Source organism: Camelus dromedarius, chromosome 7 (assembly GCF_036321535.1).
Source record: "Camelus dromedarius isolate mCamDro1 chromosome 7, mCamDro1.pat, whole genome shotgun sequence".
Classification (NCBI taxonomy): domain Eukaryota; kingdom Metazoa; phylum Chordata; class Mammalia; order Artiodactyla; family Camelidae; genus Camelus; species Camelus dromedarius.
Genome location: NC_087442.1, coordinates 884,954 through 900,793, shown reverse-complemented (window position 1 = coordinate 900,793; position 15,840 = coordinate 884,954). Strand labels below are relative to the sequence as shown.

General features: G+C 58.4%; 1 protein-coding gene across 2 annotated transcripts in view; it reads right to left on the bottom strand.

Moving 5' to 3' along the window:
- Positions 1-15,840, bottom strand: part of PTPRN2 (protein tyrosine phosphatase receptor type N2) — a 519,628-nt gene that overhangs the window by 29,965 nt on the left and 473,823 nt on the right. For both annotated transcript variants that reach the window (XM_064487140.1, XM_064487141.1), the window contains 2 exons: positions 13,955-14,028; positions 7,871-7,948 (listed from right to left, as the gene is read on the bottom strand). In XM_064487140.1, the coding sequence (XP_064343210.1) occupies positions 7,871-7,948; positions 13,955-14,028 (152 nt within the window). The remainder of the gene's footprint in view (positions 1-7,870; positions 7,949-13,954; positions 14,029-15,840) is intronic.

Genomic DNA, 15,840 nt, shown 5'->3' with positions numbered 1-15,840 from the left:
GGAGGACGCTCAGATCTGCATTATGCAAACTGTCAATAACACATCATTTGATGAACAGCCCTCAGTCTCAAAAAACTTGTAATAAAACTGTGCCTTGATTTCTAACTAGTGGAGCTAATTAAAGCAGATGGAGAGAAACTATAGGGTCTCTTCTTTCGAAACCTTTTTTGAGGACTAAATGTTTAGTAAACAAAACTCTTTCGAAGCCGAAGCCCCGCTGAGACCCGATTACAGGGAAGTTGAGCCACCGGGGAGACGCCCAGGCCACTGTCTCTACAAAGCGCGGTCCCTCCAGGCTGGAAGCGTCTTCTGCCCTCCCCGCGTCTCTTGTGAGGCACCCGATTCCAGCTGGTGTCATCCTCGTCTTGCGTGCATGCCTTTCTTCTTCCAGACTGTCGCCTCCTTGAAGCGCCTCTGGTTGCTGATTCTGCCCCCGAAGGCATCCAGCACAGGGATTTATTCTAACTGATGCTTCGTTGAAAACAATACATATTTTCACAAGGCAGCATTTGAATATTCCTGTAGAAAGAGAACTCAGCGAATACGCTATCAAAGGCTTGCCTGGCAGAGGTCCTCCCAGGACCTGCTTAATGTACAGAAACGTGCTTTTTTTTTTTTTTTTTTCAATGCCCATGGACTCTCGGCATGCACGCCGTCACTGCCGCTGCGTGGAGTGGAGACAGCCTTCCCCAGACCCCATGCGTCCCCCTACCATCTTGACCACACAACTCATTTCCTTTTCGATTTCTTTTCACAGGTTGAACAGACATCGTCTTAATCCCGGCAACGGGGACGCTGACGAATGTTGAAACTGGGGGTCAATCACAGAGGTCTAAGAACACTTGCGTTAGAGGTCCGTCAGCTGTAACCACGTGGTCTGGAGTGGGCGAGAGAAGAACAGGGGCGACGGCAACCCCGTGGGCAGGCAGACCCCCGAGCGCCCCGCCCCGCCCGTGTCGTCCAGCCCTTCCAGCACCCGGGTCTGTTTCAGCCGCGCAGTCACAGGCTTGTGTCAAACCATGAATAGCTGGGGATGGAGATCTGACTAAATCAGATGAAGGTTATGGAATCTTTACTGTGACTTCCAAGCACGACTCGGGACACACCCACCTGATTTGTTTCCCAGTAACCCTATCGGTGTGGGCTTCCGTGAAGAGGTAGAACCAGGGGGTGCGGGTGGCAGCGCTGATAGGAAATGCGGACGCGCAGCAGGGCGGGCGGGGAGGGAGGCACCCTGCAGCTGTTAAGACTGGACCCAGGCCCCCGCCAGCCACGCAGCCACAATCTGATACTTGAGGAACAGGCGCAGACACCTCTGGAATTTTTTTCCACTGTCGGTATTTTTGCTCAGGAGAGAAATACCTGCCATTTCACTAGAATCAAGTTAGAGATCTTTTGCAAAGAGAGTGGCTGGCTTACTTCTCGAGCAGAGTCCACATGGCTGGTGTGACCACCGGCTGTGGTATTTCCACGGTGGGACCACGTGCTCACAAACGAGGTGCACTTTTCATCCGAACTTTGTGCAGTTCCAAGGGAGGTATCTGACCGTACGAGAAATCACCTGGGTCGAGGGAGCGCTGTCACTCAGAACCATGTACAGCCCCCTGGCCTGTGTTCATGTTTCACGTTAAATGTGCAGGTTGACGTCCCAGACGGAAATGCCCCTCAGGCTGCCGTTTTTTTTCCCTTTTCAAAATCAAGACCCGATGCGTTTACATCAGGTCCACTCGTGAGGCAAGAGGAGGAGGAAGAGGAGGAAGAAAGAGGAAGACAGGACAGACTAGGGAGCCAACATTGCACATCAAAGCAGGGTGTTTTCAGCTAGAGCCACAAAAATTGGTTAAAGAAGAAACTCAAGGTACGTGTTTTTCACCCAAGCCTAAGCTGACGTTCTGACACGTGTGCGGCGGGAGGACCCGCACACTTCCTGCTGCGGGGCCACCAGGCAGCGCCATGCTCACCCCTGCAAGATCCTGGCCTTCAATCCCCAAATTTAGATAAGATGATCTGACCAAAGTTTGTGAATTCACGTATAGAAAATCCAACAAGACTGCTAAATCCTTGTGGTCAAAGGACTTCTGAGCTCACGGAAATGAAAAGTCAGGTTTTCAAAGAAACGAGCTGTCTTCAACTCTTGTCACCCCTTTAATTTAATCAAACAATGTGCTTTAAAATCACCCCACCAATCCGCTGAAGAAGGAAATCTCTCCTACAGCCTCTCAGTCCAGAGCCGCAAAGTCTGCAGATTCCGCTCTACCACCCCTGCCTAGAGCTGTCCAGGACCAACAGCTGGGCGCGACTCACCCAAGAGTCACAGAGGCGCAGGGACGGCCTCCCCTCTCGGCCCTGCCTCTGAGGATAACTGGAGATGACGGGCCCTGACAGGACGTGGTCTCATGGGCAGGAGGGCGCCCTGCACATGGGGGGCCCTGGGGCGCAGCGTGGCCAGGCGGGGGCCACCCCTGGGTGCTCAGGCTCACTCCCCGGGGCTTGGATGACGCCGGCCGTAGAGCGGTCATCTGTTGGCTGCCCCGCTGGAGGTGGACACGGGCCGCCACCTTCGGCTCCCTGTTGGCCGGGCCCAGCGCGCAGGGGCAGCGGGCAGCGTCGCCCCCCTCGCCCGAGGCCTCCGGCACCACGGCACCGGGCACGGTTCGCTCCTGTGCCTCTCAGTTGCCCTTCTGCTTCTCTCCCCGCCCCCGGGGCAGCGGGTCCCTGGAAAGGAAACCCTCACATTCTTTGTGTCTCCCACAGCACCTGGCTGGGCGTTTTTCTTGACCACCCTGAGGACAATGACTGATGGCGATACGGAGTGGCCCCTTTATCTAAATCAAGCCCACTGCTCTCAGAAGAAAGCGCACCCACCCTCCCCCGTGGACGTCCCAGCGGCACACACTTCCAGGGGGCAGGAAGCTGAGTCTACAGGTGAACTTCTCTCCTCCGCAGGACAGCAGTCATAGTGATGAGCGCCAACGTGACCTGGGCGCCACTGAGCTCCTGCGGGCCTGGCAGGCCCGCCCTGCCCTGGGGCCTGCGCTCCAGCTCCCCAGCACCGGGTCCGTCTGAAAGTTACCAAAAGCCCGCCTAGCAGGGCGGGCAGGGGCAGACATTCTGTTCTGGAGTGTCCTCTGGGCTCTCCCGGCCCCCCAGCCCCAGCGAGCGGGGAACGGCCACCAGTCCCCACCCTGGAGCTGCCGGCCCCTGAGCTGGGGCGCGGCTCGGGCCAGGCTGGGCACGTCGTGCGCTGACTCTAGAGTCCACGTCTGGCAAGAGCCCTCACGCACCTGCCGACCGGTCACCTGAACTGAGGCTTCAGTGATGGAGACACGAGGATGCTGCCTGTGGGGAAGTTCTTAGTGCTGCTGGCTCAGTCAAAAACATGGAAGGAGGGACAGACAGCAGACTGCCTCACAGACAGGGCTCCTTGAACAAGTGGGGCCGGAGGAGCCCCACGGCAGGTGGCTGACGCCTGCCCGAGATGGCACAGGGCCCCTCACCTGCGCCCAGAGCTGGCCCCTCCCCCGCGCCCAGAGCTGGCCCCTCCCCCCTGCTCACAGCCCGGAGCCCGCTTTTCTCCAAAGAGCTGTCTGGATGCTCCCGAGGTGCCTGGGTCCTGGCAGGTGCGCAGACCTCCCCTCCCGGTGGGGAGACCGCAGCCCCAGAGAAGCCTTCACCCTGACCTAGCCTTGGACACGCACACACCCTGGGGGACCTACTCACATCCTCTGTGCCTGGAGGGAAGCACCATTGTCCCGCAGGGGCTGGCCGCACACCCTGGTAGCCCCACAGGAAGGGTCCCTCTCTCCTTTCACGGGGACGCGCCTGCCCACCCACGCACCCTCCTGGTAGTAAGGTGCGCGGTGTAGGGAGCAGCGCGTCGGATGACATGGGCTGGGGCCGCCGGCCGTGGGCTGGGGCCGCTGGCCTGCCACTGGCTGTGGGCTGGGGCCGCCAGCTGTGGGCTGGGCGAGCTGCTAGGCGAGCTGCTGGGCTCCCGGGGCCTCAGCTTCTGCTGGAACTGGGATTACGCTTTGCTTTTATTCTACTAAAATACACACAATGTGAAAACACCCTCCTAGCCGGCTTTTAAGTGCACAGTTCGAGGGCACCGAGCACTTTCACACTGTTGTGCAGCCTTCTCCACCACCGTCTCCAGGACTTTCTCATCGTTCCAGACTGAGACTGGCCCCATCACCAGCTCCCCAGCCCCAGCCCCCACCATCCCTGTCCCTGTGGGACCGCACCACAGTGTCTGTGTGTCACATACCACACCGTGACGTCCTCGGCCTGGTCGTCGGGGCATCACGTGCGCTCACAGACGGAAGGTGCTCCGTAAATGGCATCTTCCTGCTGCATTCCTCCCCCAGGGCGTGTCCGCTTCCCTCTGCAGCCCCGTCGGCCGGGGCAGACCCACCGTCCTCACAGAGCAGAACACATTTCTATGGGAAGGTCGTCCAGCATGTGTTTGACTTTGGAATCAAATTCTTACAACCCACGATGTGAATTTAGAGAAAGCACTCTAATCACAGGTGGTGAGCAGTGCTGTGTCAGGCAGAGGAGGGGAGTAGGGAGTGAGGGCGCGACTGGGGCTGGAGACCCCAGATTGTGGTGACCGAGCTGAGGGTGGAAGGGCTGGCACTGCTGGCACACCTATGATGGAATGTTCTAGAAGTGCCGTGTTCCCGTGAAGACAGAGCCTCCCTGCCCCTCCTCTGGAGGTCGCCCTGAGCCTGCCGGGCCCACCTCGCGTCCCCCTTGCTGATGGCCTCGGGCCTCTCTGTGCCTCCGCTGCCCCTCCTCCACCCGTCCGTCCATCTGTGCGGTGTCCACTGGTCCTGCAGCAACAGCGCCACACTGGGGCTCCACGCCTGTTTTCCTCTTGGCTGTTGTATTGGGTGGAATGACGTCCCCCCAGATCCACGGCCACCTGGAACCTGGGACCTTGTTTGGAAACAGGGTGAGAGGGTCCTCTCTGCCATCTCCAGCTCCCAGACTGGGCTCCTCTGTGCCTGGGAGCTGGGACGCCACTGTTTACATCTGCTTGCCTCATGGTGACCGTTCCTGCGTAAACACCCGTGAGCGCCTCCCAGGGAAGGCTTCAGGGCGGCACACGGAGACGCTTCGATGTTTTCTGTAACACGTGCTGAGTTCTTCGGTCAAAACTCATTAAAGGCCATAAATCCAGACAATAAAGTGAGAGGTGATATTCCTGGACAGCCCGGAATTTTTAAGTTTCCAATCAGGCTTTACTCTTAAAAGCACTTACCCTTGACGGTGGCCTTTGAACGGCCCCGCCTTCTGCAGGAAGCTGTAAAGACAGGCGGTGCTTCCTCTGCAGGCGCTCTGCTGGGCCGCAGTGGCCAGTGAACTTCCAAGTGTCGAGCCTGTGGCTCACGGGCAGGTACTGGTACAGGGCTATGCTTAGTCGATGCCCACGTCTGAAATAACAAAGTTCAGAGCCAAGCCAACAAGCGTGGCTGTGCTGAGAAGCACGTCACAGACAGGACCAGCCCTCCGGCCAAGGCCAACATCTCGTCACTGGGTCCTCCTCACGTGTCCCCGAGAGACCTCACCGTCTCGGTCAAGGGCATTTGGAGGAGACAAAGTGGGGCAGGGCCTCTTGCTACAGGACTTCTCAGAGGCTGCAGTGTGCTCACGTGCCTGTCGACGTCCCCGAGGGTCACCTGTCGGCCACAGCCCTTCTTGTGTAGAGAGTCTGCGACCACCTGGAGGGACGTCAGTGTCCCCTGGGACAGTCAGATAAATGCCCGTTGGGGTGCGTCTCAGAGCACCCTGCACGCCATCGCACCTTCACGTTTTCTCTGCTTGTGTCATCTGGAGATGCTTTCGTGCCATTTCAAGCAAGCACGCTCCTGACATCAGACCTCCATGAGCGCTCCGGAGCGTCCTGCGGACCGCGGACGCTCACACGTAAGCTGCCCCCGACAGCCGCAAGAACTCGGAACAGGTGGAAAGAAACCGCACCAGCCCCCCCCGTTTACCAGCCGCGCGAACCGGGCGAGCTACGCGCCTCCAAGCCTCGCTGGCTGCACAGACCACGGGCCAGGACACGTGGAGCCAGACACAGGGCTGGCTCAGAGTGAGGGGTCGCTGGATGTGAGCGATCATTACGCCAAGTGTCCACGTGTCCTGAAGAAAGTTGTGATTCTGTCTGTGAGAGCAGCTTTGCCCACAGGACGTGACTACTGGGGCTGACGGGCTGGTAAGAACGAAACAACCCCTCTTTGGGGCACCGCGCGCGCACCACATGTAGACTGCGCAGCCTGGGCAAGGAGGAGGGCGGCCGCGGTGCCGCGGGCCTTCCTTGCTCCACCCCACAACTCAGAGTTTTCTTTGTTCTGTCTGTCCGAGCACCAGGAGCCTGGGGGGCGGGCACACGCTTCCGCAGAGTTCCGACGACGCTCCGGGAGCAGAGCAGGACCGGGGCTCCCGGCGCAGGAAGGCAGCTCTGCCTGACGCCAGGAAGTACCTCCTAGAGAGACACGGTCCCCAGACCCTCGGGCCCGCGTGCCCCGTGCCTGGAGGAGCCCCACCCAGGCGCCCAAGCTCTCGGAGGAGACAGCTCCCAAGGCGGGTGGGGCCAGCGCTTCCGCGGACCACCTGCCACCAGAGCGCGTGCCTCTACGGCACCGCCGCAGGGGCTGTTTGGTATCTCTCCCACAGCGCGAAGGCCCAGGACAGAGCAGGGCCACGCAGACGCGTCCGGATCTCGGCTTCCGACTCACGGGCTGGGGTGCTCTCGTGGGTGCTCGCTTGTCTCACGGGGATGATGACGCCGGTGGTTAATACGCTTTTGAGGCAAAGCGCCCTGGTGGACACTCGGCGAACCCCGGGCCCCTTCTGATTTCCCAGAAGAGCCTGCAGGGATTGTTCCCAAGGGTGGAATGGAATACTGACCCTCCTCTGGGTCAAGAGTCAGGAGAGGGTTGGCTGGAAAGTTGGGAAAGGGATCGGAAGACCACAGGAACAGGGGCGTGGCGCACATGCGACTCTGCCCGCTGCCAGCCCGTCTACCCGCCTGTGTGAACGGCCAGGCTGCAGCACCGCGTCACCACCGGGACCGAAGCCCAGCTACGTGGACCAACGCACTGCCCTGGTCCGACCACTGCACTCCGGGACCCAGAAGGCACGACCTCCTCCTCTTGTCCTCAGCTGCCAAGGGGCCCTTGGAGCAGTTCTGGGGACACGCGGTGTCCCCGACACACAGTAGGAAGTTGCTACACTTGCTGAGCAGGAACATGAACTCAGGCGCTCGTCCCCGGTGCCACCGTCCCAAGGCCATTCCCACCACGCTCTGCTGCTCGGTGGGTGACTGAGAGGAAGTGAGGGAACCACTTGCCCTCCTGCTTCTCCTCTTACTGGCCAGTGCGGACGTTACTTCTCAACGCCTGAGCCCGTCTGGGCGTCCAGGGCTTTGCTGAGTGAAGAGATACCAGCCTGGCCTTTAACATGCGTTACAGAGAATCCGCAAAGAGAGACTGTAACTTAGCCGGCTTTCTACCTTCAAACAATTAAAACCATAGATAAGAGACACATTTGAATGAACTACATTAAACATTTACTACTTCATTTCTTTATATTTCATAAAATGAAAGTGGAAGTCGCTAAAAAACAAAGTGAGAGTCTTTAACTAAATCTCTCAAAGGGACCTTCTCACATTGTGTTACGGAAAACAAAGACTGATAACAGAAAATGTTAAAGGGTTCATGTAAATGCTGGAATCAAGTAGCATTTGATAAACACCTGGGAACACAAGTTTGAATTGGTTTAACTGAATCCAAGCGTTATTCATTATCAACTTACTAAGATCTTACTTTCAGAAAAGAAATTTTATTAAAAACAGGCTCACCTGCCAGAAGTCAGCAACGGTCGCGGGCAGCGGTCCTTGGGTGGCGATGTACGCGGGCTTCCTTGGGTCATGGTCCATCTGTGGAGGCAAGACCACAGGAGAGAGATCAGCTGAAACACCACCCCAAGGCCCGGAAGTTAAGCGTCAGCTGTGGTAGGGCACCTCCAGCCCTCACCCCCACGACCCCACGACCCCACGTCTGGGGAGGCTGGAAAACCAGCCGCTCCTCCTCTCCTTCCTGATGCAAACCCGCCTGGATTTTAGGCGGCTGGAGCCTGGGGTCCGGCGCCTACACCTGGCCATCAGGGCTGCAGGTTTCTCTTGTACCTGGAATTGAGCAAACCAGAGACCAGATGCCAGGATACTGTGCACGGACAGGCCTGGTGAGGCAGGTGCTGAGAACAAGGGAAAGGCGCCCAGGGCAGGGCCACCGCACAGTGACTTGTCTGCGGACGTGTGTGACTGCAGAGGAAACCGCAGGCTCTGGGCTGGGGAGAGGGGGCCTTGGCAGAGGCGGGGTGCTGTCCAGGGTCCTGGAGGGACCACCGACACTGTCTTCTGCCTCCCTTGCTGGCAGAGTAAACTGCCCCCAGGTGAGGGCTTGTTTCTGTTTCCCCCAAAAGGCGCTGGGGCACAGCCGAGTCATCCTGGGGTCTGAGAGCCACGTGGCAAGTCCTTCCCCGAGACAGGCCTCCCAGCAGCCAACTCCCTGGTCTATTTCCGTCACCAGACAGGGATTGAAAACACACACACAAGAGCGCAGTGCTGGGTTTTCTGACTAGGTTATCTGTCCAAATGCAGCGTGCTAGTGTTGAGAGAGGAGGTCTGGCTTAAAAGAACTTAATCGTAACATTTAGTTCAAAGACTGACTAAGCAGGAAAAAAGCCCGCAACAAAACCAAAACATGAGAACAAAGCCTGGAGAAGCAAATAGGATTAAATCGGATGGATGGGCTCTTCCCCTCCTGCTGGTGTCCGCAGGGGACAGAGAGGTGCCAGGGGAGGGGTCGACAGAGCTGGCCTCACCGTCACCCCGGGGCGGGGGGACCAGCCCCGGAACACACTGGGCGGGTCTCGCTCTCCTGTAAGGCAGCCGCCGCTCACTTGTCCGACGTCCACTGTCCTTGGTTCTTTCATGTCCAGTCCCAGTGTCCACTCTGGACCCAGGGCTTGATTAAAGACTGAAAATGCTCCATGTTTGGATTCTTGTTAAGAACGCATTTCCCAATATGTAGAAAACAAGAAGGTTTCACCCACACACAATTCCACAGCGACACGTGGGCTGTCAGCGGTGAGCGCGCTGTCACCTTAGAGCCCGCTTCGTGCTTGGGTTTGAGAGGGGCATGCGGGAGGCACGTCTCCTTTACCAGGAACCCGGTGAAGGCGGCACTGCCCGTCCACACTTCCTGAGATGGCGGTCGTCAGCGTGAGAGGGGGCACCTTGTAATTACTGTGCTGCGGAACAGGGGACACGCATAAAATGACAGATGCAAGTTATTCCAACAGCACAACAGTGGGACGCTGGCTGCTAGGCGGAGGGAAGACGCTTTCTGAGCATCTAATTTAGTGACTCCTAATTAAAACTGGAAGTTCACAACCACACACTCTATACAGGTAAAGTGACGTTCCTCTGGCTGAAAGCCTCAACTAAAATATTTCAGGAGAAAAGCGCCTAGCAGAAGGAAGCAGTCATGACGTTTAAAACACGCACTTGTTGGGGGGTGACAGCTGTGTATGGAGACCCCTGTCACATCCCCAAAATAGTGCTGTGTGGACAGCAAAAGCCCACCCCCTTTGCAAACGGACTCCTCTGGCCCAGAGCAGTTTAGACAGCAGCACATTTAAAAACCGTTAGTATGTTCGTCCTGGCATGTTTAGGTGCTCTCGCGGTGAGAAGTAATGTGATTGAAAGTAGACATCTGAACAGGGCTTCAGGAAGGTACATAAGGTACCTGCTGGAGGGGGGGGTCTGAGGTCACGGGCACCCGTCTCCCCATCACCTGCTCCGCCTGGAGGCCGAGGCCCGAGGATGTGGGCAGGGCACCCGCCCCGCCGTCACGCCAGTCACCTGGCCGGCAGTAAACCGTGTATGACCACGGAGGGTGAAGTGTGCCACTGGCTGGACAACCACTCAGAAGACAGTCACCGTCACTCCATTCCGCGCACATTCCGGTGAACAGGAAAGAGCTCTGGGCACAAGTACTCCCTGCGCGGAGCGAAGAGGGGCCACAGAAGCCTCAGCCTGGTTTTGCGCATCTTTAACGGATGAAGGCTCATTACACTTAAGATTCCCGAGGCAGGATCAGCGTAATCAGAGGAAATCACGTCAGTTTCTACGAACCTGGCTCTTCCACCAGGAGCTTTGGCTGGCGCCGCAGCGCGGGGATGGGGAGAGGAGACGCCGTCTCCTGTTCCTGGCGGGGATCCGCACCGGCTCCCCCCGACAGCTGTGCCGGGTCTCACCCTGGCTGCCCCGGCGCCTCCCCCTCCTTGTAGCTGCTTGCTTGCTTGACTGTCGTGGTCACAGCACGAGCTCCAGAGCCAGGCATGAAGCCGGCCAGTGTCTCTGGCTGCAGTCTAGGGTCTGTGAAGTGCCACGGGAGGGCGGGGGAGGGCATGTTCCCTCCTGACCTTTAGCTCTGGGATTCCGGGATTTTTTCAGAAGTAAAGCCATTTGTTTGTGTTGAATCTGCTGTCCACGTGGCTGACTGATCTTCTGAAGACACCCCATGAACCAGGGTGCCCGCAAGGTGTACTCTGTGAGTTTCCAGACGCACAGTTAAAAAAACCCCAGTGACTCGCTTTACGCTGCAGAATGACAATTACAAATAAACGTGAGTGACTGCGTCTCACCTACATCACACAGCACGGCAAAGCTGCCCAATGCTCCAAACGAAACTCACCCTGAAAACCCAGCCTTCGGCCTGCGAAGACAGGACACCGCGCTCTGCAGCCTGGAAGAGTGCTGGAGGGGCTGCCTGCTGGCGCGCAGGTGAGGGCGGGGTGGGTCTGCTGCCCAGACAACCACGGCCCGGAGTCTCAGGAAAGGTCTGGGCCAGCCTCTGGGGAGGGGTTGCAGGGACCGTGCCTCTCAGCCTGCAGTCTCACACCAGTCCTTTCTGACCACCTAACCCCTGATTTTTCTAACATTTACAGCAAACTTTACAGCAAGCCTGAGTTTTCAAGTCACTTTTCCAGATACCAAGCTTTTTTTTTAAGCTTTGTTTTGTAACTTGGTGTGTGTGGGGGTAATCAGGTGTATTTATTTGTTTATGTAATGGAGGGACTGGGGATTGCACCCAGGACCTCGTGCGCACTAAGCACACGCTCTACCACTGAGCCACACCCTGTGCACCACACCCCTTCCCCACCAGACACCAAGTCTTCATGTGAGAACTTACTGGGAAATTGTGTCTTTAATAATCAGTGGGAGAGAAGCTGACTTACGAACCTAAATTACTTTCGTATTTTATTCTTAGGAGTTGAGATTTATTTAAGAAAAATATTTGCTATACGCCAAAATCACACACACAGAGATGCCTGCTTGTGAACATTTTCTGAAATCCAAAGAGTTGGCTTCTGCATTTGGCCAGTTTCTTACGATGTGCAGGACATCTGGGCAGTCATCCTCTTCCGAGGCGTCAGTTAGTTAAGCGCATTCCAAGCTAAAAGTCCCACGATTGCCCCTCTAAGGGGTGAAGTGCAGGCTTGCTTCCTAGCGTCGCTGGGACCTGCAGACCTGTTCCCGGTGGCAGACTCGTGCGCTGTGGTGTTGAAGCCGTGGTTCGTCTGAGTCCCCAGTAACTGGGCTGAGCTTCGGGGGTATGGCCGGTTTCTCCTGCAAGCCCCCCAGGCGGGGAAACAGAATTCCCATTTACTTTCGTGACCTCTGATTTCAACGCCGAGACTGCACATTATTTACTGCTGGATGACTCCCCTGGAATTTAGTGAGGACTGAGTACAAATACGATGGACGTGACTGTCACAGTCTACTCTGCACAGCCAGGGTCTGCGCGGGCCGTGGCCACACGCGTCTCACTCCGCTCTGCCAGGAAGCTCGTTCGCATCGTACCTTCAGTTATTGCAAGAAGGAGAGGTATCGGGGGCTTCTGCTTAACTGCGCTTATAGCCCAAATGTGGGCAAAAAAGACTTGTGGCATGAAATAAAAGGAAAACATAAAAGACGTCGTATCTTTTCTCCTGCTTCACCTTCTGCCCCAAGTCCCCATCAGGCCTGGGAGGCCATCCTGAACTTCCGCCCGTAGGAAGGAGGCTGGGGGCTCGGCAGCTGGGGAGCTGCTGCTGGCGGCTTCTCGGGGCGAGGCGGTTTCTCACCAGCATCCCTGTGCTCACCCAGTCCTGACTTCAGCCTGAACCAGCCCAGACGTCTGGAAGCCAGAACCCAGGAAATGGGGAGTGTTGGGCGTCCCCCAACACTGAACTGCCGTTTCTGAGACCTGAAAATAACTGCCCGGTTTCTCACGGTGGCCTGGTCCACGGCTCACTCCAGGGAAGGACCCCAACAAGAGGAGGACAGTCCTCCTCGCTCTGAACGGTCCTGAGCCGCCCTCACCGCGGCCCTGGGTAGGGGCGGAGCCCAGGCAGCGACACAGCCCAGGCCCACCAGACGAGAGGCTGGGGTGCGAGCAAGGCATCGGCTTGGTTTTCTAAACTAGCCCGGCTGGAGAAACACCGAGCACACCGAGAGCGTTCACCGAGAAAGCCTGGCCGGACGGCTGCAGCAAGGCCTCTGAGCACAGACGGAAGCAGCGTTTGAGGTCGACCCCCGTTGGGAGGGATGGAGCTACTTCCTCCCCAGAATAACCCTAGAGACCAAGTCCTAGGTCTGCTGGGTGTGGACGAAGTGCTTCGCTTTGAATTCACTCTCCCACAGCGAGGCCGCCACGCTGCACCCTCACCGTGTAGGGCGTGAAGTCTGACCAGGGCCTGAGGGACACGCTCCAGGCAACAGATCACTGGAACAAGTGGGACCCACAACCGTGGCCCTGGTCACCCCCGGGGCGTCAGACGGCAAAGGCCTCATCTAAGCTCACCACTGCCTCCCTCGGTCACCTACCCCCCCCCCCCCGAAACCTCACTGCGTCAGGACCGGAGGGGTCTCCTGCACGCACTATATTCGACTGGAAGCCAATTTGAGAATTTGGTGAGAGATCCTGACACCCCCTGGAGACCAATGTTGAGGAACAGGGTTCAGGGGGATGCCCCAACCAGCCTCCTGCACAGCCCTCCTCCCCGTCCCCCCAGCTCTGCCGCACGCTCCGAAAGCTCTCACTTCACCATCTTGTCACCGGCACTCACTCTACTTAGTCCCGAAAGGCTGCCAATCACCACTCAGAGTGACCTTTGGCCCCTCTTCTCCGTCCCTGGGCTGCCCGCCCCGGTGCGGAAGGACAGGAGCGGCGGGGCGAGGCCGGCGGGGGTGGCTGGCGCGCCTGCTGGCCCCAGGGTCTCCAGGAGCAGGAATTCCTCCCCTGGTCCTCTGACACGTGCCACCCCGGGAGGCCCAGCCCTGGCACCTGCCCCCTGGGAAGGAAGACCCCACCCACGGAAAACCAAGGAAACCAGCCCACAGCCTTAGGTCTGCCTCTAGCCTCTCTGTCCTTCCAGCAGGAGGCAGGTTTGGGTCTGGCGTCTCCTGTTTCCCGTGTGAGGAACGTGTGGGCCCAGGAACCCGCCACACAACCAACTGGGAATTCTCCTGAAGTCTCGGGTTCCAGCGGTAACCACAGCAACTCACCCGCCAGGCTGCTGCTGTGAGCCCCAGGGTGGCCAGGCCCGGCGCCCCAGCACCTCATCCCCTCTGCCTCAGACGTGGTCCCGCCTGGGGGCAGACTGTGCAGGGAGCCTGCCCGCGAGTTTTCAGGGTGTGTGGCCAATGGCGCTCTGAACCAGGGCCCGGGCGTGGGCAGGGGGCCGAGTGGTACCTGGTGGAGGCTAGTTATCGGGTGGAGACTGGCTGCCAGCTTGCGGCCCAGTGCCGGGTGGGCCCACTGGGAGCCTTGGGAGGGCGGGTCCTGGCCACACCCCCCGGGGAAGCCAGCGGCCTGGCGTTGCGGGTACTCACGATGGGGCTGGCGTTGATGTAGTCGGAGCTGCTGTGGCTGTTTCCCGAGCTCAGCCGGATCCTGGAGTGGTCGTCTGCAACCCAAAAGCAGAGAGTCAACCGTGTGCGGGCGTCCGAGCACCACACGGAAGCGGAGTGAGCCCGGTGGCCACCCGCGGACATCCCCTGTGCGCCCCTCGGCGCCGCCTGGCCCTCCTGAAGGCCTTTCAGCGAGCGCCCCCCCCCCCCCGCCCCGTCCCCGCAGTCCCACTCGGCAGAATGGAGATATCCCCCCGTTTTTCTTGTGTGAAGTCTGAACGCCAAGGCTTGGCATTCCTCTGCGATCCTCTGTCCAGTGTTTGCCCCTAAGTGACACATTTTTGGCAACATGCAAATCATAAAATCAACGTGGATATTAAGCTGTTAGACCACCACTCAATATACACAATTTTGCAGCCTAGAGAGAGTTAAATCCTCAAGACGACAAGAATGCAGGTTTAAAAGGAGGGTGGGAGAAAAAGAAGATGCAGCCGAGGAGGGGGCAGGGGAACGAGGGCACGTGGAGACTCGCAGACACAGGAACGCGCCTTAATGGGCACATTAATGTGACTGATGTTGAAACAAGACGCTTCCACGGGGACTCAGGACACGTGAGCTGTCGAGGCTTTTTGGTTTAGTACAGGAGTCATCCTGAATTTCGGTTCTGGAATCACCACCCATCCACGTACAGCGGCGTCTCTCTCTGCCGGTTTTCAGGGACTTTCACAGTGAGCAGGGCGCCCCCGAGAGCCCCCTCCCCTGCCCGGTCCTCCCCTTCCCCTGCGAGGTGCAGACTTGAAAACGGACAGTGACGGAGCTCAGCTCTGTCCCCTGCTGCTGCAATGAGTGCCTCTCGGTGGCCACACACCACCTGCTTCCGCTGAGACAGCAGAGCCAGGCTTTCCCCAGCTGTGAGCGCGTCACCCCCAGATTCCCGGCCGGGTCTCCCCACTTCCTGCCCCCAGCAGCTCGGGGGCAGGGCAGGGAAGCATGGGGACCTCACTGTGCTTTGTGCTTTTTCATTCTCCAGCAGGTTCTGCTTACTCTAAACAACTCTGGGGCTCGGGAGACCTGGTGAGCCCCCAGACTGACTGAACTCGGAAGGTACTGTCCACTACACTGAACACCGTCCTGTCTCTCGTTAAGGTGTTAATGTTGGGTTTTTCCCTGTAGAGACAAGGCAGGTGAGAATCATCCAGAGAGAGGGAGGGGCTCACGCCTGACATGTTCACCTGAGCACACGTCACACAAACCCAGACGACGCGGAAACATTCGGAAGGTGTTTATGACGGGAGATTCGGAAGCGCCCCGCCAAGGTGCGACCAGCGACCGAAGTCCCCTGGAGTCAATGGCTTTGGGTCCTGCCAGATTTATTCTTGAGAGAGTGAAAGTTGGCTGTGGCAGGAAGATGAAGTATGACCGACTAGAAACACTGGTCAGCTGCGACATCCCAGCACGCCGCAAGCACGAGCTCCACGGCGAGGTCCGAGAGGCTCCGTTTCTCAGTGGGCGGCTGCCATCGAAGACCGGCACTGGGCCGCGGCCCGCGAGCAGGCCTTCTTCTGAATGCACAAGTCTGGGTAAACAGCAGGGCTTCCGGCTGCTTCTGGAGGGCTCCCGAGGGTCTCCCTGGAGCCCACCTCATCACACATACTTCAACACGCCGGCTTCAGGTCCCGGTGAGAGCGGCCCTCGGGCCCGCCAGTGCCCGAGAACCGCAGAGCAGGCTGGCTGGCGATTGGAGGGAGGGGAGCAGGCGGGAGGCCCCGTGAGGACCCTGATCCCTCCTGGAGCAGAGCAGCCCCCGGTCGCGGAGCCTCCTGGCTCGGTGGGCGAGCGTAGCTGGATTTTCTAGTTGGAAAACCAAG